The following is a 24,657-nucleotide window of genomic DNA, read 5'->3' as shown; positions in this document are numbered from 1 at the left end:
GGCACAACAATATTATGCACAAGTCAGAGTGGATAACATAGCTATACAGCGTACATTGATGGAAGCTACTATTAAAATAGATAGTCTTACCACAGATATGGGAGTACTTCAACAACGGGTTTCGGACACAGAGAACCCTGGAACAGACACGGGAAAACTGTAGATGGCCATGATAGACCCCTGTACTTTGTGCAGTTTAAGATTAGAAAAGTGACAGAGGCAAAACAACTTGAGTATATTTGGTATACCACAAGGAAAGGAAGGGGAGGATCCGTGTCAGTTCATCATGCAGCTTTTCAGAAAGGCATTTCCGGAGCTGTCAAATTGGGATAGGGACTCATAAATATAGAGAGCACGCAGAATCCCCATTAATCGCTCTGTTAAGTCAAACATTCCTGATCACTGTGGAGGGGCAAATGCATGTCTGGTATTGATATAGGTTAGTAACTTTCTGTTGAAGCAAGCCACTTCTATTAAAGCCTGACCAACAGTTCCAGTTTTAGTCGAATTGATGTCAATGATAGCTCGCTCTGATTTTTGCAAGCCTACAATGGATAGGCGGTGGAAATTACGATAACTTATAGACAGATTAAAGGCTGCTGGAGCGCAGGTTTTTTTTGCCGGAGCCAGCTAGGCTGAAGATTGTCAAAGGGGGTGAAAGATGGTTCTGTTGTTTGTTTGTTAATTTTCTTTTGCGAATTTGATTGTGCAGCAGCCATATAGAACATGATATATAAATGTGATAATAAGTATACTATGAGTATAGTGTACCTTTGACTTATCTTTCCATTTTTTAATTACAGATGAGATTGATTATGAATTATTATCATTTAAATTAAGCAATTGAATCACCCAACAGAACACATTGTAGTACTTATCTTTCCATTTGAAGGCAGTAAATAGTCAAAGGTGCTAATTTTCTTTTCCTTGCCACTTACGTACGGATAAAGAATACATATTGGTGGTCCAAAAAATCCTAGTAGAATTTATAGAGAATAATGTTGCTTCTGCATCCCCGCTGATTGAATGGGAAGACTATGAAGACCTTCATAAGGGGTGTACCCAGCAGTATATTTTTCAGAAAAATATTATTAAAGAAATTCAAATGAGGGCAACTCGGCGGGCAGTTATGCAGCTAGAAATTTTACATTCTGCTGAAATCTGGCATGGGGGGTCACGAGCAACATTGATTGACAAATGTTCATGTCTGGGAAGTATATTAAAGGAGAAGTTAGTGGCCAGGTATAATAAACATTGTTCCCTCCAGTATGAATATGGTGAGCAGGTAGGGAGGGTATTGGTGCACCAATAGGCAAATAAAAAAGTTAAGAGCCGAATTAAGGCTATTACGGACGAGGATGGATCATTACATACATAATCACAATTAACAGTGGAATAATTTGCTGTGTTTCATCAGAAACTATATGGCAAATAAATGTATTTGATGAAAAGGGGTATAGTAAATACTTACAGTGATGTGCCCTCTCAAGGCTAAGCATAGAGCAAGTGAAGGATCTTCAAGAGGAAATTATAAGTGGGGAAATTCTGGAGGCTCTGGCAGCATTGCCATCCGGTAAAGCAGCAGGTGAAGATGCAGTACCAATCGAGTTTTATTAAGTGTTTCAGGATTACATTGTCTCTTTTCTGGGTGATGTCTTATAATATAAAAGTAATAGTGGGGATCTGCCTAGCTCATGGAACTTGATGAATATTGTCTTTTTTTTAAAGAAGGGTAAGCCATCAGAGGAGTGTTCTTACTACCGACCTATTTCTTTTATAAACGTGGATGCAAAGATCTTTGCTAAACTTTTAGCTGCCCGGTTGGCACCCTTGATGCCAGGGCTGGTATCTATTCAGCAACATGGTTTGATATTGGGTAGGGATACCATGGCCCATGTCAGTATGGCAATAGTAGCTTTTGATGTAACAAGAAAATCAGGCATTAATATGGGAATGGTACTGTTGGATGCCGAAAAGGCATTCGAGCGAGTGGTAGAGGACTGTCTTTGGGCCACACTCTCGGCATATAGTTTCAGCGGTCGATACTGTAAGTAAGTACAGGCCCTATATAACAAGCAATCCTAGGGCTCAGTTGGCATATGCAGGGTTACGCTCTACTTCTTTTCCGATACAGCGGGGAACTCAGCAGGGGTGCCCGCTTTGCCCTTTACTATTTGCTATATATCGAGCTGTTTGTACACTCGCTTTATTTAAACACGAATATCCAACCTGTCAGATCAGAAGCATGTGAGTTGAAGGTTGCTGCGTATGCTGATGATGTGGCTGTCTATTCTTCGGATCCAGTAGCCAGTAGCTGCATGAGAGTCTATTAAAGAGGAAGCCAATAAACCTGGCACTTTCTCTGGATATAAATTGAATATCAGTGAGACACAAGTTCTTCTTAATTTTCAACCAGCTAGATTAGTCCTTGGTGATTGTTCATCTACTGTGTATTTGGGGTTAAGATCCTTCCCCAGGTGGAACTAGTTGTGACATTAAATGACGAGCCCCTACTGCAGTCTATGATTTAAAGTTTAAAAAATTAGTGTAAGTTAATTGGAATGTGTAACATAATTAAAATGAGTATATTACAGAAAATTCCTATATCTTTTTCTCGCACAACCTCTACCGGTTCCAAATTCTTTTCTTTTTATAAACTTGAGGTGGCTATTGGAACCTTCATTAGGGGGTATAAGAAAGCACTGCATACAGTACTATACATTAAATTTCCCTATAATCAGGGCGAGTTACAGCTTTGTGATTTCAAGTTGTATTATTGGGCTGCATTTGCTGGATGCCTTTGTAATTTGCTGTCTGCGGGTAATCCAGATTTTTGTTACTGCTTTGCGCTTGGACCAGATAGTAGACTGTTCTCATATAGAGCCAATGATCACAACTATTTTAAAAGAGTCAGATTTAAGGCTATTCTTGATATAGTCTATATTTGACTCAAAAGCTTATCTAAGTGCTACCTACCTCCTATTCATATGAATATCCCCCTGTGGGCAGATCCAATGCTCCCAGAAGTATTTCATGACCCTATTGGCAAGATCTGGGCTTGTTATGGGGTTGAGCGAATAGAACATTTATATGATATAAATGGGTTTCGAACATATGAAAGCTTGCAAAGCACTTTTGATCTTCCTCATAGGCTATTTTTGAAATATTTGCAGATCAGGGATTATTTTTGGGTGCGTCGGTGATAAAGGGGATGAAGAGCTCAGATCTGTTGAAAGGTCTTCATCAGGCACTGAAGAAGTCATTAATAAGCACTATCTATCATAACCCTTGCCAACACAGAATTAATGGCAGCTCAAAGCTTGCTTGGAAATGGAGTAATCTTTCATAAGGCAATATTACCTCCACAGAAGTAATAGCTGCGTTAGAAGCAACGGAGAGGTCAACACATTCCATGAGTTTAAAATTACAGCAATTTAGAACTGTCTGTATGTTATATTATACTCCTGAGAGAATAGCAAGGTGGGCTGGTAACGAGGTGGCAGGAAGAGGGGAGAAGAATTAAAACCCTAAATGTGGACTGATGGCCACAAACCTGCTGCATATGTTCGATACTTGCCCTTAGTTGGGAATGTTTTGGGAGGAGGTGAGCCAGACTATTAGGATCTGTCTTAGCCTAGATCTGCAATTAACAGATAAGGAGATCATGCTCAAGTATGGGGACGTAGCAGATTTAGGTCTAATGCCTCTTCTCTGTTATTATTATTACCGCTAGGCTGTAGGACGTGGATTTTGGCAAAGCCCTCAAGAGTAGCAGAGTGATGGGCAATTCTGATGGGAATTTATGAGAGGGAACTTGCTCTGGCTAGGGGTGGGGGACTACTTTCTATTAAAACATTTGAACGCATATGGAGCAGGTTTAAGTGGGATTATCAGGATGATTTAAGCGGATTTATCTTGCTCTGGCCCCCCGTCCCTTTTTTTTCTTAAATCACATTTAGTTTTTGTTGTATATCTATTTTCCATGCTAACAGTATGATGATTATTTACAATCTTGTGTATCTGATAGCGAGATGTCTGCAAGATGGTACAATTTCTTGTTTTATGTACTGTATATATTTAACTTGTATGTATCTTGGATTTTGTTGTCTGATAATCAATTTGATATTAAAAAAAGCTCATGTTCAGGCCTAGTACTACTAAAAAATAATTAGATGCTACAAATTTGCACATTTTAATGTCATGTTAGGTCATAATAAATTGTGTGTTGTCATTGGGAGAAAAAAAAGGAATTTTACTTTCTGTACTTCAGAAATGGTCACCACAGCACAAGTAGACACAGGGAGGCTGTCATCTTTGAAGTACATGAAATAACATTCTGCTACATTGGAACATTATTTTTATACTTCCAATATGGCCACCATGTTGCAAGTAAAGCCAATGTGGTAGCCAACTTGGAACTATATTTCCTACACGTATGTGGAAAATAATGTTCTAAGATGAACTAGCATTATTTTCTATATTTCCAAGATGTCTGTAACATCATGTCTACAATCTTTGAAATATAGAAAATGTAATTCCAAGATATCCAACTGCTGCTGTTGGCTTTGCTAATGCCAGAGCAATTTAGTGAAAATTGGAGAAGTCAATAGTGACAACCAACAAGCATTGGCAGAGGTAGACTGGTCAACTTTTGCCAATTGGTGATGTAATATTGGTCAGAGAAAAGGGCATAGTGGCATGCCATGAGTGTGGTAGACCCATAATGATGTACTCCAAATGTGAACATCAATGTGCTACAAACATACAGCACCCCCAGTATGTGGGCATCAATGCTGGCTAATTACAAAATTATAATATTTGCCAAGTCTCTTCACTTGTTGACATAGACATCTTGATGCATGGTTGCATCTTTATTTTCTTCAGTTTTTTAATAGTACAAGGAGCATGAACGACTGCCCTCATTATACTCTTGTTCCGCATTGGAGTAAGGGATGCCTGCCGTATGAGAAGGCTTCCGTCCATGCCTGTGTGGCTAGTCGACTATTAAAATACATGCATTTGGCACCTACTGCACACACAAGGTGTGGCATGCTCACTAATACTGATTTGACATTATAGACAATACCCATATTAAAGATGCATGGCCAGTTATAAAGTACATCAATACTAAAGTCCCATTATATAATTTAATGACTTTGTAATATATATTTGTAAACCAAGTTAATTTCAGAGAAAAATCACGTTGCATTTGCCTTGCTTGTCATCGACCCATAAAGTAGATTTTGTTTTCCGAAAATAAATATTTTGTAAAGAAGTGTTATGGGAATCATTACATTTTGAGATAATTGTACTTCAATGTGATGAATTTCCTAAAGGGTCATAATGCTTTTGAATTAAACATTTTCTAATTCTGGATGCTGCTATAGAATATATTAAAATTACACAATACATATTGAGCAATGAGCCATATGTAATCGCTTTACAATACCTCTGGATTTATATCCTCAACTGCACTAGAGCTGGGATAGAGGTTTTGGACAATCAGGATCAACGTCAAGAGGTCGGCAGCTCTGACTGAACTGGCACTGCGACTAAAGGCACAAAAAAGAAAAAATAATACTGCATCAGTCTCATTATCTTTATTTTTTCATACAGAGCACCAAACAATAAATGACATAACCAGACATTGGCAACAATCTCAGTAATTAAAGAACAATTTCAGTACTGAGAGAATATTTTATTCTTTCCTACGTATTCACCCCATAAAAGAAGCTAACCAATTGAACATTTGAAACTACTGCTTATTAGCCAAAATTTAGTTGGTTCGGATATATTAAATGCGACTGCATGATTCCCGTCGGAGTGCTTAACTGAGGCAGGGATGTAATTTAAATTTTTATAGAACTAATCATGTCCATTTCCATGAAATCATTGCACATGGTCAAACTGGACAAATACTTCCAATTTTTAATGCCACCAAACATTGTGCTCTCCGATCTCCAGTTGCTATTAAGCTGTGCATAGATTCAATTAAAACAACACCTGCTTTTTTAGGAGCAATGTTAGTGTTCTAAAATGTCTGGTCTCCAGCCCACTTTGAGTAATACAATTATTAATGTACCATATGTGGTCAAAACTTTGTGCAGTTCCAGAAACCTTTAGTTATCCAACCACACAGGGGCCAGAAGGCGATCTGAGTTATTGGTAAAAGATGAATAGCGGAAATAATCTGGGGAAAAGATGTCAGAGTCAATTTTAAAATTTGGATGGATGACATGACACCAGATAGGACATCACCCTTCTCAAAAGATTTGTTTTCCTTTAAGGAAGGTTGCGATTTTAATTTAATGAAATGTATCAAGGTGAGTATAGCAGGGATATAATCACAGAATGCTTGTCCAAGTATGAATATTATCTGGCATTCTTCCTTGAAAACAAAAACATAGAAATGTGCTGGACTTAGGAGAGATAAACTAGAGGTATTCACTTTGATTGGAATTACAAAGTATTTTCTTGCAGGACCTGGAGCTCCTAAGAATAAAGCAACCTAAAATAGTTCTTGCTGACATCTGGAAAACAATTAGCCTCCTGCCTATGTGCTAGTCACTGGTAGCCCCCCTAAGTTTGCAAATAATTGTGTCATTAGTATTCAGTAATGTTGTACTTTCCACTCTATCAAACTTCCTTTTTAAATCTGAACTGCACAATGTGGAGTAAGCTAAGCACGCTAAAGTTGAAAAGAATGAATTGTGGGATGGGTGGTATTATGAGGAGTGTGTGAAACCAGTGTATGTTTCTGTGGTTGATAGTGAAGTTCACCACAGGATATTGTTCCCTGTTGCTTTACAGCATTATGGAGGTAAAGAAGGAGACATTTCTACCCAGAAAATGCCTTCACTCTCTTATGTAGATACCAAAATCCCTCATCCTGCTTCACGGTGGAAAACATTGCCACTTTAATGTAATGTCAGCGGCAAAACACATGCTCTCCAATGTTTGGCCGTACAAAAGGGGGTGGCCGTACAAAAAATGTTTGGCCGGCAATTAGTTGAGAATGTACTTGAGCTCAAGCTGTTATTTGTGCAAGTACGCTACTACTGTCATCAAACCATGTATGGAAACCTCCATTCATATATAATTAACGCAATACAGAATGATTTGACACATAATGCAAACAATGTACCTGTGAAACAGAACATGCGGTTTGGAGACCAGTAAGGCACCACTGAGAAAATATTTCAGAGGTAATATAAAACCACACGTAACAAGCATCGAGGGCAAATATTCTAGAGCCAACATTTAAAAGTAAAACAGACTATTCTAGCCCAAAATGTGTTTAACAGATGCGCAACAAAAGCCAAAATAAGTTTGTCACATACATTGAAAGACAAACAAAGCTTGTCGAATGAAGGTGTAGACAACATCTCTTTATAAAGCATTGCTTTCCTGTAAATGTTTGAAAGCAGGTGTATCACGAGCATTCAGTAAGCGGACAGCTTCTTAAAGATGTGTGTGGTTCCAGTGCTATGCATACATATTTTTGGTTTCCCTTCAGTTTAGTCAGTTTAATGTGATGGACACATTTGAGCACCACTGCGTTGCATTGGTGTTTTTCTTTGAGTATGGTAGATATATTTACAGTTTTATTATTTTCATGCAAGTCAAACTACAGTATTGTTGTGGTATGGGAGAGACTGGGTGTTATGATACATGATTATATCTGACACCAAACATGTTCAGAAGGGCACAAACAGACCTCAAGTAGTGAGGATTTTTAAAGACAGAAGTATCCTGATAGTGGCTGTGACTGGTGGCAGAGGAAGATGGATACTCTTAGATCTGAATCCCCTTAGGTAGGAGTGTATTGGGTTCAGCATATATGTTTGTAGTGATAGCTGTCCAGAAAACACCAATTGCGAGAAGTCAATTCAGCATTTCTTTTCTATAGGATTTATATAGAGGGCAGACCCGGCCCTTGGGCAGCAGTGGAGAACTATATGTCCCATCAGTAATTAAACTCCGAGAGAGAGAATACAGCGCACAGAGAACAGAAAACATGAATCATGAGTAAATCTATATCCATTTACATTGCACTTAGGATTCCAGAAGAATCTTGGCAGATGAAAGTCTACAAAGCAATATTTTGGGCTATGGCAATAGCATTGGGAAAAGGATGGGTCCTGTCTTGAAGGAATGGAATAGTTTTCAAGCATAAAATGAAAAAGCTTTTTTTTATTTGCAAATATATTTATTTATTTAAAAAAAAATTGTTCAAAGTATTTTGTTACATTTTTGCAGACAGCGATATGCAGTGGCAAACGAAATAAATACACAGTAGGAAAGGTAGGAGACATCAAAGGGAGGGGTGTAGGCTGTGCGTAAGATAATGCAGTGAACATTCTGCCGTATGGGTTGATCATTACATTGCATAGGGGGTAATACATAGTCACGTAGGTATGAATGCCATAAAGGATGCCTAGCAGAACATTCTTTTACATATGATTTGAGATATAATTCAATGCATACATGCTATACAACAACATGTTTATGATCCTGAGGGTTCGAAGCAAGCAGGATAAAACCAGGCAGAATTATACACCTTGACAGCTCTGGCAAGACTGAATGCGCGGGAGTGAATAAAATGATTTTGTCTCACATGAATGTGGGAAAACAGTGGTTTTATAAAAATGTAATCAAACAACAACACTTAAAACAAAAAGATGCAGTGACACCTACTATCTATGAAAATCTCCGCCCCCCCCAACAACAGGAAAAACATAGTATATCAGGTATCCAGAATAAAGTCTCTCACCATGGAACACAACGCCTTGGCAAGTCAATTATATTGTCAGGATTTCCACCCCATTGTTATTTCCGTAAAAATCGACCATATGTTTTTTAGATCCTTCCCCAATCCCGTGGTGACCCCTCTTATTCCCCCCCCGTCCACCCCTCCCACATCTCTAATTTCCTTGGGCAGCCTCGCAGATCAATTTTCATCCTTTTCCTGCACCCAATCCTGTAATCTTGGGCTAGCTGCACTACCCCATCTATGTGCAATCTCATGCTTTGCTGGGAGAAACCCCAAGTTCCCCAGGGTCTTCTGATGTGAGTTTAGGTCCGAAGCTCCCCACATCCCAAATATTGTCAACTGAACTTGGAATACGAGTGGTTCCACTGCACTGTCTCCAACAGACCTTTTACAGCCTCCCAAATCAACGGATCCTGAGGCACTCCCATAATGTATACAGGAAGGACCCTCTGTGACTGCAGGTATTTATCACTCAGTACCCTACCGATCTTGTGCAAGACTGCCCTAATGTGGTAAATTCTGTGAAGGATTTTAAGTTGAATTAAGTGGAATCGCGACTGTATGGTCACCTCCTTTAGAAACTTTAATGCCTCCTGCCACTCATCATCCTTCATCCTCCCGACTGCCCACATCTGCCAGCCAATTAATTTGTAAATGTGTTTGTTACCCCTGTGTGTTATTCATGAGGATCTTATAGATTAATGAGATTGCTTTAATCATCATATGGACATCTAGGAGTAGACTCCCTAGTAGATACTTCTCCATCCTGTCGTCATCTGGTGCAATTTGCCCCTTCAGGGTTTGTCTCAATTGGTAGCTTTTAAGAAATTAGGAGGGAGCTATATCATATTTCTATATAAGATTTGTGAAAGGATCCATACTGTTTGCATCCCATACATCCTCGAGCATGGAGAGGCCAATTAGGTCCCACCCTCTAAAGTCTTGCAGGGTCAATACTGCCCCAAGCGGCTTTGTGATATTTGCAAGCATCTGGTAAGGCTATCCCTACATCAACCTCTGAAGGGTGCGAAGGGCCACTCACTGTGTTCCATTGAGCCACAATAGTTTCCTCACACACCCATTAATCTTCCGAAAGAGGGCCTCTGATGTCTGATAGCGGATGTTTTGTAGGACATAAGTTAATTTAGAAAAATTTATAATTTTAAACAGCACCGCTCTAGCCAACAGGTCGTCCGGGAGTTCCCTCCAGTACGTGGTATCAGTTTTAAGTCCTTGCAAAAGCGGGGCAAAGTTATTCTCATAGTGAGTGGGTCTATCCTTGGAAATCCAGAGGCCCAGGTATCGGAAACAGTCACGTACCACTCAAAGGGTAATGAGGAGAGCTTCTCAAGCTTCCCAAGTACCCTGAGAGGATGAAGTAATTTCTCCAAGTTGACACCTACCACTTAGTATCTTCCTTATACCCTGAATATATATATATATTTTTTAAATGTATATGTCAGCGCAACAGCTACCCAAAAAGGGTTTCCCGGCACCATCAGGGAACAGCAGAGGAAAGAGAGAAACCGACTGGCTGAAAAGCCAAGTCTTAGGTGACTTGCGGAACAGTAGGAGATTGGATTGTGTGCGGAGAGATAGAGGGAGAGCATTCCATAGTACAGGACCCAAATACGAAAAAGAGCGACCTTTGGGACCTGGAATTTGGCTTGTGTAGAGGACCGAAGAGTGCGAGAGGGTACATAGAGACAGCCTAAGTGTTGCAGGTAGCGGGGGTATCTGTCGTGCTTGATATGAAACATCTAGATAAGATCTTAAACATGACCCGTTTCTCCACCGAGAGCCAGTGAAGGTTCTCCAGCAGACTGGAGATCGATGCAGTTCTGGAGGCTTGGCACAGTAATCTGGTGGCAGAGTTGTGCACTCGCTGCAGCTTGAGTGTTACATCTTTATTGGCTCCCAGATAGAGGATGTTCCCATAATCCAGCCTAGATGTAACGAGGGCCTGGACTACGGTACACTGGGCATGGCCAGGTAGCATCCACACAATCTTCCTCAACCATTTCAAAATGGTGAATATATCTCCCACACGTGCCAGTGACTGCTCTGGTTCCGCTAAGTATAAAAGGGCTTCGTCAGTGTACAGCAATATCTTCTCCCAAGTATCTTCCTGCCACCAGCCCCATACTTATCCATCTACACGGATCCACTCTGCCAATGCCTCTAGGCATTGGTGACAAGGGGCAATTCTGTCTAGTCTTTCGGCCTATAGGGAATTCCTGAGATGGAATGGTATTCACTTTAACTTGAGCCTGTGGTGCCTTGTAGAGAAGTCCAGCCCACCATCTGAATTTGGGCCCTATACTCATTTTCTCCAAGATGGCAAAAAGAAAGGGCCATTTCACCAAGCTGAATACGTTTCATCCAACGAGTCTACTGCCAATGTAGGCACTATGACATTGGCTGCATCAATGTTGTTGTGGAGGTGTAAAGCTTGTTTTTTAAATATGTTAATTAATATATTTGAGATACTGTGTAGACTACATTTTTCTCTTATCTATAAACATAATTTCATAACATATATCCTGTTCTCCAGTAAAACTATAACTTTAACAGCAAAATTAACTTCCAAGACTTCATTCATGCTATTCCACTAGATATTTTTTTCGGCATTGAATTATAACTACCAGAACTTCTAAAAAGGGCTCATCTGTCACAGGGGTGCAAGTTTACCATCTATTTATACCTTCTTCAATATCCTCTTTGGCAATTTGGCATCAACATTAGAGTGGGTTCCCTATATGTGTATGCACCTTTCTGAGTCCTGTGCAAAATAATTGGGGCAATAGTAAGTGAGTTTTAATTTTTTTTTTATTTTAATTAAATACTGCGTTCAAGTACATCAAGTATAAGTAATCACAACGACATTCACAAAAGGTATGGTCAGAATATCACTGATACTGTTAAGAACACACCCAGTGAGCATACACAGGCTCATTACTAGTAAGAACGAGTTGCTCATACATTTATCAGCAGTACAATAATATCTATAGAATCGTAATTTTCAAACAATTAAACCAACATCCTAATTAACAATAATAACAAAAATCACAACCAAGGGAGGAGGAGCTTCGCGCGTAACCGTGATGGCTGCGTGAGCACAGGGCTCCCGGACCTTCGCCACCTCCTGCACTTATCCTGAATACTATCCTGATAATGACGACGGGTCATTGAAGATGCAACCCAGCTGATATAATGGCTGTTTTCAGAAATCGATTTGGACTCCGGGAACCGATCTTATGATACTCTGAACTTTTGTGGCCTGCTCCACGGAACTGCCCTGGGCTCGAGTCAATGGCCTGCCCGGACAGTAATTGAACAACATCGGCCTGCCTGATCCTGCTCTCTACCCAGGTCTTAGCTTTCGGTTTCGCTTTTGGCCTTGGACCCTCTCCCGCCTCGGTCTCGCATGGCGTAATCAACTCTGCAACTTCGCTCCAGTATCGTGATCGCAAGTCACTGGTCGTCATATGGCAAGTTGTAACCTGTTCTTCTAGCGGACCCCTTTGGGTGAGCTGAACTGAGCCCTTCTCACCAGGTCTCAAGGACCCCTCGGGGGCGCAACTTCTAAGATGGTCGGCAAACCGGAGATAGAGAAGCAAAAGACCAAGTCCGTCCACCATGGGGGTGCCGTACAGTCGAATGTTATGGACCGATACACGCATCCTAAGGGATCCCCCGGTGGTGTGAGTAAGTCCCTGGGTGATGCGGGAGATGACTCGACGGCGGGAGACGATTTGACCCTACGTGATGTCATGGGCGCCATTGCCAGCATGAAGACCTCTATTGGCCAACAATATGAGACTCTGGCCCTAAAATCTGACACTGTGGCAATCGATGTCAACCAGATCAGGGCGTATTTGGCTAAGACCAATGAAAAAGTTAAATCATTGGATTTGAAGACCTCCAGCCTCACGACTGATGTCTCCGATCTACAAACGGAGGTCCGCAATCTACGGTCTTACAACGATTTCTTTTCTCGCCGACTGGAGGATTTTGAAGGTCGGGCAAGACGAAACAACGTTCGTATTGTTGGGGTCCCTGAAAAACCAGCAAGCCCAACTGTGGATCTCCTCGTTGAGGACCTCATCGTCAACCATCTTGCACCTAAAGGCTTAAGCAACTTCTTTGCCGTTGAGCGTGCTCACAGGGTGTCTGGAGGAAAGTCTAAGCTGGGTGCTACCCCATGACCCATAATCACCAGGATCTACAACTTTCGAGATAGAGATGCTATCCTGCAGGCGTCGCGGTTGGGTGGCCCCACGAAATTCGAAAATACTACGGTGAGCTTCTACCCGGATTTCACCCAGCTCGTGCAGAGGCAACGGATGGGGTTCCAGGGGGTGAAGAGACGACTGAGGGACAGAGGCATGAAATACGCAATGCTCTTTCCAGCTCGGCTGCATGTGGAATATGGAGATCAGATGTTTTTCTTTGATCACCCTGAGGCCGCTAGTGACTGGATCGACATGCTGCCCAGGCAGCAGGAACACTCTGAACATTCTGGCGGAGCTGAAGGTGGCCCGATGGAGCAGGAATGAGAAATGGACCTGGTTTCCTGGATTACAAACAGATCATCCAGCTGTGGTTTGCTGACTCTTGAACTGGCTTGATAGTAGTGATTACCCAGGGGTGGCGGGGGTGGGTTTCTTTTTGTAGATTAGTTATATGTTAGGGCGACAGGCACACTGCAAGTTGGGGTGGCTTTTGAGTCGAACGCAGGGGTGCAGGGTGGTGGGTTGGGCTTCGGGTGTTTGTTGGGGGGTGGAGGGGGGGAAGTTGTTGGTGTTCAGTTTATTTCAAGGCAATGTGTTGATTGACTTCTGGATTTGGATGTCGCGTTCGTTGTGGGGTGGATGCAGCAATTATTCCTGGGATGCGGGGTAGGCGATTGAAATTACTATGCTGGAATGTTAATGGGTTGGGGGATAGGATAAAGAGGGGTGTTGTGTTACAACTGTTGAGACGCCTCTCCCCCGATGTTGTGCTACTGCAGGAGACACATCTGATAGGAAATACATGCCATGCTATGAATCGGCGGGGTTACCGTCTTCTGGCACATTCTGGATTCACCACTGCCTCTAGGGGGGCGGGCATACTGGTCAGGAGTTCCCTCCCTCTGGAGGTGGATGATATCATCCTTGATGATAGGGGGCGGTACGCTGCCATCACTGGAAGATGGGAGGGGAAGACTATCAATCTGCTTTCTGTCTATGTCCCTCCGGGCCTTCAGACTACGACCTTTGCCGACTTGGGGAGAGTGATTTTGGAGCTTCCGGAGGGTATCCTAGTGGTGGGTGGTGATTTCAACTCGGTTGTTTCCGGAGGTGACGATCGCTACCCCCCCAGGGAACTCGTAAGATCACGGTCCTGGCTGGGTGGCTTCTTGGATACGTTGGGATTAATAGATTGCTGGAGGCTTCTTTCACCCTGGGCAGTTACAATACACGTTTCACTCTGGTGCACACGGTAGTCTCTCGAGACTCGATTACATTCTGATGCCCGCGACACAGGCCTCTTAAGTCAGGGAGATTAGATATTTGGCTTGGGGTATTTCGGACCACTCCCCATTATGGCTTGTGATGGAAGCGAGGCAGGGAACTGAGGGTCGGGTAGCCCCGATTAACCCTTGGTATCTCCGCGATCCTAGGACCCGTGCGGAATTGATCAACTCATTGGATCGATACTTCACGGAAAATGTGGGATCTGTGTCATCTTCTATCTCGCTGTGGGAAGCCTTCAAAACTGTTATCCGTGGCCAGGCGCTATCATTAATCAATGGCGCTAAGAAACGTAAATACGAGGCTGTGGTACGACTTGAGACCGAAATAACTGACTTGGAAGGGGAATTGGAGCTTGGTGTCACTCAAGACAAGCTCCACCTCCTCAGTCTCAAGCAACTTGACTATAGGTCACTGGTAACGGACGCCGCCAAAGTGATGAGTAGAGAGCAGCAAGGACGTTTGTATGATGTGGGAGATAAGGCGGGAAAGTTGATTGCCTGGCTGGACAAGAAGGAGAGGGCGAGTCGTGTGGTCCCCTTGATTGAGAGAGTGGATGGAGTGAGAGTGACTGACCCTATTGAGATTGTGGAGTGTTTTGCGGAACACTTCCAAACTGTATACTCCCCTGTCTCCGACAGGCCGGAGCAGGTCTCGCATTTGCTGTTAAGAGACATTGCGCGACCCTGCTTGTCGGATTTAGACAGGGAATCGATGGATGCGACGCTTTCTGTCGAGGAGGTGGCGACTGCTATTCGCTCCGTGCGATCTGGAAAGGCCATGGGCGCTAACGGACTCCCCATTGAGCTCTACAAACTGCGCCCTGATAAATTAGCGCCGTATCTTTGGTCTATATTTTTGGAGTCGTTAGATGTGGGCTCCCTCCCGTCTGATCAACGACTTGCATCTATTGTCGTGATTCATAAGGAGGGGAAACCACGAGATCGTTGTGTATCGTACAGACCTATTTCGCTCTTAAATGCTGAGCCCAAGATCTTCGCGAGAGTGCTCGCAAACCGCTTGATAACTGTAATTGGCGACCGGATCCATCCAGATCAATCCGGTTTTATTCCACATCGTAACTCGGCATTGAATCTGCGGCGCTTACATGGCGCCCTTGCAAGGGTTGCGTCGCTACGTGAGCCAGCCATATTGGCCTCCTTGGATGCCACAATGGCGTTCGATACGCTAGAATGGCCATACCTATGGGCGTCCCTTGCGAAGTTTGGTTTTGGCCCTGTTTTTATCGGCTGGGTGAGACTGCTGTACGAGAAACCATTGGCTCAGGTGGTCGTGAATGGTCGAGTTTCTGGGCCGTTTACCCTCGTCAGGGGTACGCGCCAGGGGTGTCTGTTGTCTCCGCTTCTTTTTGCCCTCGCCTTGGAACCCTTGGCAGCCTGGCTGAGGTGGGAGCCATCGATGAAGGGTATTCGGTGGACCCCGGACTTTGAGGACAGAGTGTCACTTTACGCGGATGATATCCTGTTGTACCTCACGTCACCTCGGAAGTCGCTGATAGTGTTGTTTGATGTTTTAAATTCTTTCGGGAAGAATTCCGGCTTCGTAATTAACTGGTCTAAGTCTTGTGTATATGTCCTTTCGGGTGAATCTCCTCCCTTGCCGCGTGGTTGTCCCATACAGGTAGTGCAGGCGGGATTCAAATACTTGGGGGTCTTTACTGCCCTAGATCCGGTGGTCCGCTATGAACGTAACTTGCTCCCCCCACTTCAACGCCTAAGGACTGATGTTGTGGCCTGGCGCAAGCTTCCGTTGTCTCCCCTCGGACGAGCAGCATTATTTAAGATGATGTCACTGCCCCGGTTCTTATATGCGTTACAAAATACATTTGACGTTATCCCAGCGAGCTACTTTCAAGAGGTGGAAGGTCTACAGAGACAACTGATATGGGGCGGGCGATCCCGCATTGCCCTTGCCAAGCTGACACTCCCCTGGTACGACGGTGGAATCGCACTCCCAGATATCAGGCACTATTATTGGGCCTCCCAGCTGGGGGCAATCAATCATGGCACGTATGGTCCTGCGTCGAACCCCGCGTTCGAAATGGACAAGTGGCTGTTGCCTGGCGGGGATTACAACAGGGCACTCTATACAAAATCTGCCGGGAAGATGCTCACAGGTCCAACTAAGATAGCGGTGCAAGAATGGTATCGTGCGAATGCTGCAATGGTATGGAAAGATAGATTGACTCGAGCGACTCCACTTTACGCATCCGAGAGGCTTGGCTCCCTGTGGAAGACGAAAGGCTTTGATAGGTGGGACGTGATTGGTATTTGCAGAGTGAATGATGTCTGGGTCAAGGACAGGGTCAAGACTTTTGAGGAGTTGAAGGCGGAATACGAGTTGAGTGATAGGGAGTTTTTCCGTTATGTGCAGATTCGCCACGTGTTGACCTCGGTCTTTCCGTCGGGTACCACTATCCCGGAGGCATCCCCACTTGAAGACCGGGTACTGGACGGGCATGTCCCCGACAGTACAATTTCGCTGATCTATAAAAAGTTGATAAATAATCGGGTTGCCCTCTTAGACCGTCTCAGAGAGGCCTGGACCGACGATGGTCTGGAGTTGGACGATGAAGACTGGCAGTCAGCGGTATCCTCGCCGAAGGAGGTTGCAATTCCGGCTCGTCTCCGGTTTGTGCAGCTTAAAATCCTCCACCGGATCTATGTGACTGGTCCTCGTCTTATTAGTATGGGGTATTCCTCGGACGGGATGGGTAGGCGTGGATGCGGTCTACTGGGCAATTGTCTTCACATACTCTGGGAGTGCCCGGCGGTTGTAAGTTATTGGAACCGAGTGCAGGCGGTTATGGAAGAGGTCACGGGTGTTGCGTTGTTGCCTGAAGCTAGGAGATGTTTGTTGAATGTTTGGGAGCCGACTGACTATGATGTGGCTCAGACTCAGTGGGTGACCCTCGGGAATATGATAGCCAAGAGAGATATTGCGCAATTGTGGCGTTCTCAGAGGCCACCCACTGTTCTGGTATGGAAGGAAAACATGGACTGGTGTATGTTTAGAGAGAAGACAACATACGTGGCACGTGGCAGGCCCCGAAAATGGGGAAAAGTCTGGGGCCAGTGGAACTCCTATCGGGGTGAAATATGTACACCTCCCTCCACACATGTTGAGACCACTCCACCTCCCCCTGACCCGACATTCCTACTACTGTTTCAGCTAAAATGTCTCCTGACTTGCAATTTCCCCTTGCTCTCCCCCATCCTATATTGTTGACTGTACCAAGGTTGTGTGCCTTCCTTCCCGCAGGACGCTTCACCATTTGTAACGATTGTATTGACTTGTTTCTTTATTGTTTATGTTTTAAATTTTAATAAAAAGAAATATAAAAAAAAAATCACAACCAAGAATGCAAATTCTATTCCTTGATCCCACCCAACTACTCCATCCCCCATCCCCCCCTCATCCCCTGCGGCAGCTACCGACAGGTGGCACAATACCTCCAATCTAGGTAAGAAACCTGCATTACACTCACATCTTATTCAAAGGTTATGGAATAAAGGTGTGAGAGGATGCGTGTGAGAGTGTTATACCTGGAGGCGTTGAAGCGGGCCCAGTGCTCGCTGAGTTATGTGTGCTTACAGTCTCGCCCTCATACTCTGTTGTGGACACTTCGGTCAACATTTGCCCCCAAGGAGATCAGCTTCAGCATTCTCATCAGTCCGTACTGCTTTGAGGCGACATTCCTCTGCTACTCCCCACTCCTGCAAGTCATCTCTCCATTTCTTCCACACCGGTGGACCAGGATGTATCCAGTGGATTGCTAGTCTTCGTTTTGCAAGTACCTGCCCTAGGAGCGCACATTTATGGCGCATCTTAGCCCCTTTCTTAGGCGTCGGAAGCACTCCCAGAATACAGTGCTATATAGATGTTTTGATACGCACCGCCGTGGCCGTGCCCAGAGATAACACCACCCGTTGCCAGTACAACTGCAGGCGTGGACAATTCCAGACCATATGTAAAAACGTGGCGGGATCTGTGCCACAGCGTGGACATGTGGAAGACCACCCAGGTGTGAACCGTGCTCGCCGTTGGGGACTAAGACACGTGCGGTGCACAGTCAGTGGTTTCAGCCACTTGTGCCAGTGCTCTCTTCCATTCACCATCCGTCAAAGAGACAGCAGATCCTCATCCCACCTCGCCTTGATTTTGTCTAAGTTCACCCCCTGTCTGTTTTCAGTGTAGTGTAGATTCGGGAGATGAGCCCCCGACTAGAACCAGGGTCCAACAATGTAACCAGTGTGCTGCACTCACCTGGTTCATCAGGGAACGTTGTCCACATTTGACGCAGGGTACTCGTTATTTTGGCGTACTGCAAAAACTGCCCCGGGGATACCTGGAACCAGTCCTGTGCTTCCTGAAATGTCATAAAGGTACCATTTTGATATAGAACCCTCATCGTCTCACATCCCCCTTCCTACCATATCGAGAGATCCATAATGCACTGGATTTTCTGAAAGCCCTTTAACCAGCGTAAGGGTAATGCACAAGCATGTGGGACCCTTCTAACCACCAAAGTCACTGCCTGCTCCCAGACGTCCGTAACCCTACGGATTATATGTGGGCATGTTTTAAGGACTCTAAAGCCCATCATAAGGAGTTGCTGCAATTGGATCCCATCTTTCCAGCTGACCAGTAAGTCTGTCTCAACTGTACGCTCCCCCATACACCATTAAGTGGCATATTGCAATAGACCAGCCATATAATAAATATAGCTGTAGATCTGGCAGCCCAAGCCCGCCCTTGTCCATATCGAACTTCAACACATCCAGTTTGGCTTTGCTCTGTTTTCCAGCCCAGACCATGAAGGTAAGGAAACTGTTTAGTGTGTCGAATGATGACTTCGGAATTTTGCAGAATGAATTCTGGAGCACGTAAAGACAGCGAGGCAATACTACAATTTTTTATACAGATACCCTCCCCATAACTAACAGTGGTAACTTATTCTAGAATGCTATTGATATCCGCAGCCCATCAAGGACCCTCCCCATGTTCAGATCATAGTGGGCCTCTGGATGGTGGGCAATCTTCAATCCCAGATACCAGAAGTGATCACATTTCCTGTCCATGCCAACCACTGAAAGATCTTACACTGTACACCTTGCCAGTGCAGCAAGCGGAAACAGTATGGTTTTCTAGCAGTTGATAAGGAGGCCCGAAGACATCACAAAGGAATTCAACATTACCCGAGCCACAGGGAGTGCCTCCTCTGGCTCTGGCAGATAGAGGAGAGCATTGTTGGCATGCATAGAGACCTTGTGGGTACGACCATCCACCTATATACCCTCTAGAGCCATATCCCTATGCAATTTGGTCACCAAAGGATCCATGGCCAGGGCAAACAGTAAAGGAGACAATGGGCACCCCTGCCATGTGCTCGTGTCAATTTCAATAGTTTCCAACACAAGTCTCCCTAGCCATCAGCTTATGATACAGCAGTTTGACCCATTCTATGTAGTCACTTCCAAACACCATTCTCTACAGCACCTCCCAGAGGTAATCCTAATCCCACTGAAGGGTAATGAAAGCTTTTTCACTATCTAGCTCGATTACTGCCACCCTGATATCTGTATCCGCCACAGAGTGAAGAACATGTAATAATCTACACAGATTCATATGCGTCCCCTCCCGGGCAGGAACCCACATTGGTCCTCATGCACCAAGGAGTTCACCACCCTTCGCAGTCTAAGAGCCAGGACCTTGGCCAATAGTTTAGCATCCATTCCCAACATAGATAAAGGCTGATATGCAGCACGGTCTTCAGGGTCTTTGTCGTGTTTGGGGAGCATAACAAGTTGTGCCTTGCGCATAGAGTGGAGTAGGACTCCGGTCTGTTTAGCCTCCCGCAATGCCTTCAGTAAGCGTGGAAGAATCACCTCAGCATATTTGGGGTTGTTGAGCAGGCTGCCAAAGTCTTCCCATGATCCATAAACATATCGATCATCTCTACTATTGGGACAAAAGGACTGCGCCCCTCCTGGACCACCAGGGTCCATCAGCCGGGCCACCCAAGCCCAATCAACAATTGCTCCCACACATACCCCGGTCACTCCAAACCAAGCATCCCACACACACTACCCCAAGTGAAAAAACTGAAATAGAAAGAAGGAATTTAGGGAAAGAAGAGAAAGATGGGGAAGGGCAGATGATGACCCCCACCCGCACCATGTTTTTGTACCATCCAGCCACCCCACGCCAGGATAAGGAAAGTAAACCCCCCCCCGTGATAGGGGAGGAGAAAGGCACAGGAGAAAAGGGGTACCCCAAGTGTCATCCCAAACACTCTCAAAAAGATGAGACTATAGCCTTATGTCCCAACGATACCTGAATCTTAGGTCTTTCACTCATCGTGATGTCCATTTTAAGAACGTTCATGCAGGACCGGTATGTTGAGGGGTATCCACAACAACCTCACACATACTGGAGTTGGAACCTGTAGCAGTCACAACTTCCACCAATGCTCTGGCCGCATCACGCTCAGCTCGCTGAGACTCCAAATCTATCCTGGGGTATTTCCTTCCGTCGTTCTCTGGTTCGGCCCATTCAGTTCTAGGGACCCGTCCCGCTGCATCACCACTCTCTGGGTTGATCTAGAGTTTTTGTTTTTTTTTGTCTTCTCATACGACCACTACCAGCTCCATCTTCAGGACACAGCGAGGATCTTGGCCCCACCGGCCCCCCCAGCACCCTTCCCTCTCCTTGCACCTCCAGCCAATTTCACACCTCCTCTGGCATTGTAAAAAAATGTGCACGTTTATTATGGAGAACTTTCAATTTTGCTGGACAGAGAAGCTTATACTGTAGGTTCATGGCTCACAATTTCTGCTTTACCCTGAGAAAGGATGCCCTCTGCTGTTGAACCATGGGACTGTAATCCGGGAAGATAAGTATCTTCTGATTCTCAAACATTGGAACCCCCTCTCGACGTGCTGCTCTAAGGATACAGTTTCTATCCCTATAGTTTAGGATCAGAGCGTCCTGGGTGGGGCCCCTGGTAGCGGGGACGCAGCGAGCTCCCGATGCGCACGTTCCATAATGAATACCGAGAAAAGCTCAGCGGTCGGCAAGGCCTCCCTAATCCACTTTTGAAGGAAGAGTTCCAGCTCCTTCCCTTCCGCCTTCTACAGAAAACCTACGAAAACCAGATTACATCTGCAGGACTTTTCTTCTGCATCCTCTGCTCCGCTTCGGTACTAGAACCCTGGTCAGGAGCGCCATCCATCCATCGTCCTCATCACGTGGCAACCCTCTAGGCTCACCTCAGGCCAAGGAAGCGCCTCACGGGGCGACCCCCTCTCCAGGGCAAAAGGCAGCAGGGCGAGCCAACATCACAGGAGTACAGCAAAACACACAAGCTGATGGACGGAATATTGCACATTGGCAAAACATTTACCCCCAGTCACAGATTTGGGTTTAATCCCAGGCATCCTACACACTCTACCACTGGGTTCAAGATAGCCTGGCTGATGAGGATTATGAATGCGAAACCAGTCCCAGGATGCTTGTTTCCCGTGGCAGTTCGGGCTGGACTGTTCCCATGAGGCACAGGGTCAGATTGATTTGCATATGGCCATGTCTGAACTGGGGTGGTGGAGTGAGCTAAAGAATGGTGATGGATTAAACCCAGATCAGTTGACTGGGGATGAGTGTCTGATTTGCTCAAATGCTCCGTCCATCATCCCCTTTGGTATCGCATCACAGGAGTACAGCGCCTCGCCCCTGAGTCTGAAGGCAGGGGGGCACCGTGACCAGGCCTCAATCTTCTGGGAGCCACACCCGGGGCCCATCTCAGGATTCCACACGCCCAATGGTGCAGCCTGGGGACAGCCGGCAACGCAGCAGTACTTCACCCCTGCCCCCCCAAGTCTGACGGCAGAGGGGCTCCTCGCCCAGGCCTCAATCTGCAATTGAGTATTATCTCATTCACGTACCTTATTCTGGTATTGGATGCATCAGACCCCCTATTACGGGAGCTCCACTCTATGCTACCGGTTTATGACCGGAAATTAATTGAGCAACTCCATGGGTGGAAGCTTTACTTATTTATTTTTTCGTCGTCAAAACGCACAAGACTCCCCTCTTTTGGAGCCGTCACTTTAATCTACTGGAGTGCAACACAAAAGCATCTGCTTTCTTATCGACGATAGTGCTTCACTACCCTTTTACTAAATCTGAGGAGCCCACGTTTGTAAAGGCATGTATTGATATGTCCTGATGATGGTCCCGAATTAAATAAGGATCGAAACGTCGTCGACACCTTACAGTTGATGATTTGTATACTTCTCTATTGTGAAATCACAGAAAGTGTATTTAATTAATAATTGTCTGTTCTAATTTTTTGATCAATTTACAGACTTTCTCCTGCCTTGTATTTGTTTGTTTTTCTATGGTTGTGTATATGTGGTAGTTGGACACAGGCTTGTGTCCCACTTGGAAATTGTCAGATATTTTGCCACATCTGATTGTATTTATTATTAAAACATGTCCGGCTGGACATTGAACAAAGATTCCAATTTTGGTCTATTTGTATCTCTGTTTTTAAATTGATATTGAAGTTTGGGACCACTGTTTCGTGAAATATTGCATACTCCCAAGGTCCCAGACCTATTGCTACTTTGGGTTCCCCTTGTTATATATAGTAATCAATCTGCAAGTCGTCACTCCCCAGGCTCACCTCAGGCCATGAAACGCCTCACGGGGTGGCCCCCTCTCCAGGGCAAAAGGCAGCCTATGTCAGGCGACCCAGCAGCAATACAGCACCCCAGCCCCTGCGTCTGAAGGTGGGAGGGCACGGCGACCAGACCGAAATCCTCCGGGAGCCAAACCCGGGCCTACCTCTGGACTCAAAGCGCCTCACGCGACGCTGGTCTCCGGTCTCAGGGCCGCTGAGGTGCAGCAGGTAGGCGACCAACGCTGCTCCCGCTGGCAGTATCTAGACCCAGCGGTGTCTGTGCTTGCTCCCAGCCCAATTCCAGCTGGGTCGGCTCCCACGATCCGCGCTTCAGGTCGCTGCCGCACTGGCAGCGGCTATCCGGCCACCACCGATATCAGAGGTCAGGACGGTCTTCCAAGAGGTAGACCGGGAACCGAGTGTCCGTCTTCCCCTCCGCAGCCAAACGGTGCGCTTGTTTGGTGCCGGTCGAGGGATTGGCAGGATCTCTTCAAGGAATTAGTGCGGGTGGGCACGGAGCTCCTTCACCACCACCCCCCCCCCCCAGTAAGGGAGTTAAGAACCCCCTTCTTAGTATTTTTCCTTTGTGCTAATTGACGGAGCTCTGTCATCAACTCTGTCTGAGGCCTTAAGCAGTATTGTGTCTGATCCTGTCTGATGGCTAGTACCACGTCCCAAACCCAAGAGCCAAACCTCAGTGTAAAATATGAAGGGCCAGATGTATCAAGGGGTTTTCCTCATTCTGTGTCTATGAAGAAATGTGTTGATTCATAACAGGCGAAATGTGTTGGTTGTCAGCTGCACCATAGCATGCACTACTCAAGTTCAACTCTTGTGCTGGTTGAGCAGCAACCAGGAATAGTGCATACAGTAAGCATTGCCAGAACCGCACCTGGGACACTCATTGCGGACCGATGGGTATATTCTATGCAGCCAGTTGCATGTTAGATTATCAAAGTGCGATACATTAAATTCTATCATTTTCAATGTGGAATTTTGGGCTACAGGTTTTGGGTACCCCAATGTATTCCGCCATTCTGTGCACATTAGGTTGGCTCTTAAGTCTTTCATTTAGGTGACACACAAAGTATGGAGAAGGCTTATCAGCTATCCCTGTTGTCACCAAATATAACTGCGCCCCCCCCCTCAACTACCTACAGTGAAAAACTAGAATACGTATATTTTCCTTGAAATACTGTTTGATTTGAAAACGGGTTAGCCTTAGCTGAAAGGGTTCCAGCAGCAACCCAGAATCAGGAGTATCTTGGAAAATCAGTTTAACTTTTTTTGTGGTGACAATATTGATGAAACTGCAGGCCTTGAAAAGGAAGTGTGAATGAATGGGAAGGCAGTGTAAAGTACGGTGTAATGTCACCAAATATTTTAATTATTTGCGATCAGTCCTGCTTCTACCTGGATAACTGATTTCATGGGTCCTTTGAAGGTAATAGGCAGACTGATGAGAAGGATATCTTCGGCATCAATGGTCATATACAATACATGGAGATATACACCAGAAAAAGGTAATTACATTTTTATTTTGCATAATAACAAAATAAGGACAATTTGTACAATTTACTGAGATAATGTTGAAGGGAAGTTTATCAGCCGAGCTAGAAATCAAGGGATTTGACATATATAGTTAGTGTAAGGTGATGGCA

The 24,657-nt window shown here is 45.0% G+C and overlaps 1 protein-coding gene across 1 annotated transcript in view; it reads right to left on the bottom strand.

Moving 5' to 3' along the window:
- Positions 1-24,657, bottom strand: part of HPS1 (HPS1 biogenesis of lysosomal organelles complex 3 subunit 1) — a 314,105-nt gene that overhangs the window by 139,726 nt on the left and 149,722 nt on the right. The window contains exon 8 of the mRNA XM_078643558.1: positions 5,450-5,552. Within this exon, the coding sequence (XP_078499684.1) occupies positions 5,450-5,552 (103 nt within the window). The remainder of the gene's footprint in view (positions 1-5,449; positions 5,553-24,657) is intronic.

The sequence above is a fragment of the Lissotriton helveticus genome, chromosome 5_1 (assembly GCF_964261635.1).
Source record: "Lissotriton helveticus chromosome 5_1, aLisHel1.1, whole genome shotgun sequence".
Classification (NCBI taxonomy): Eukaryota; Metazoa; Chordata; class Amphibia; order Caudata; family Salamandridae; genus Lissotriton; species Lissotriton helveticus.
This window is presented reverse-complemented; position numbering and strand designations above follow the sequence as displayed.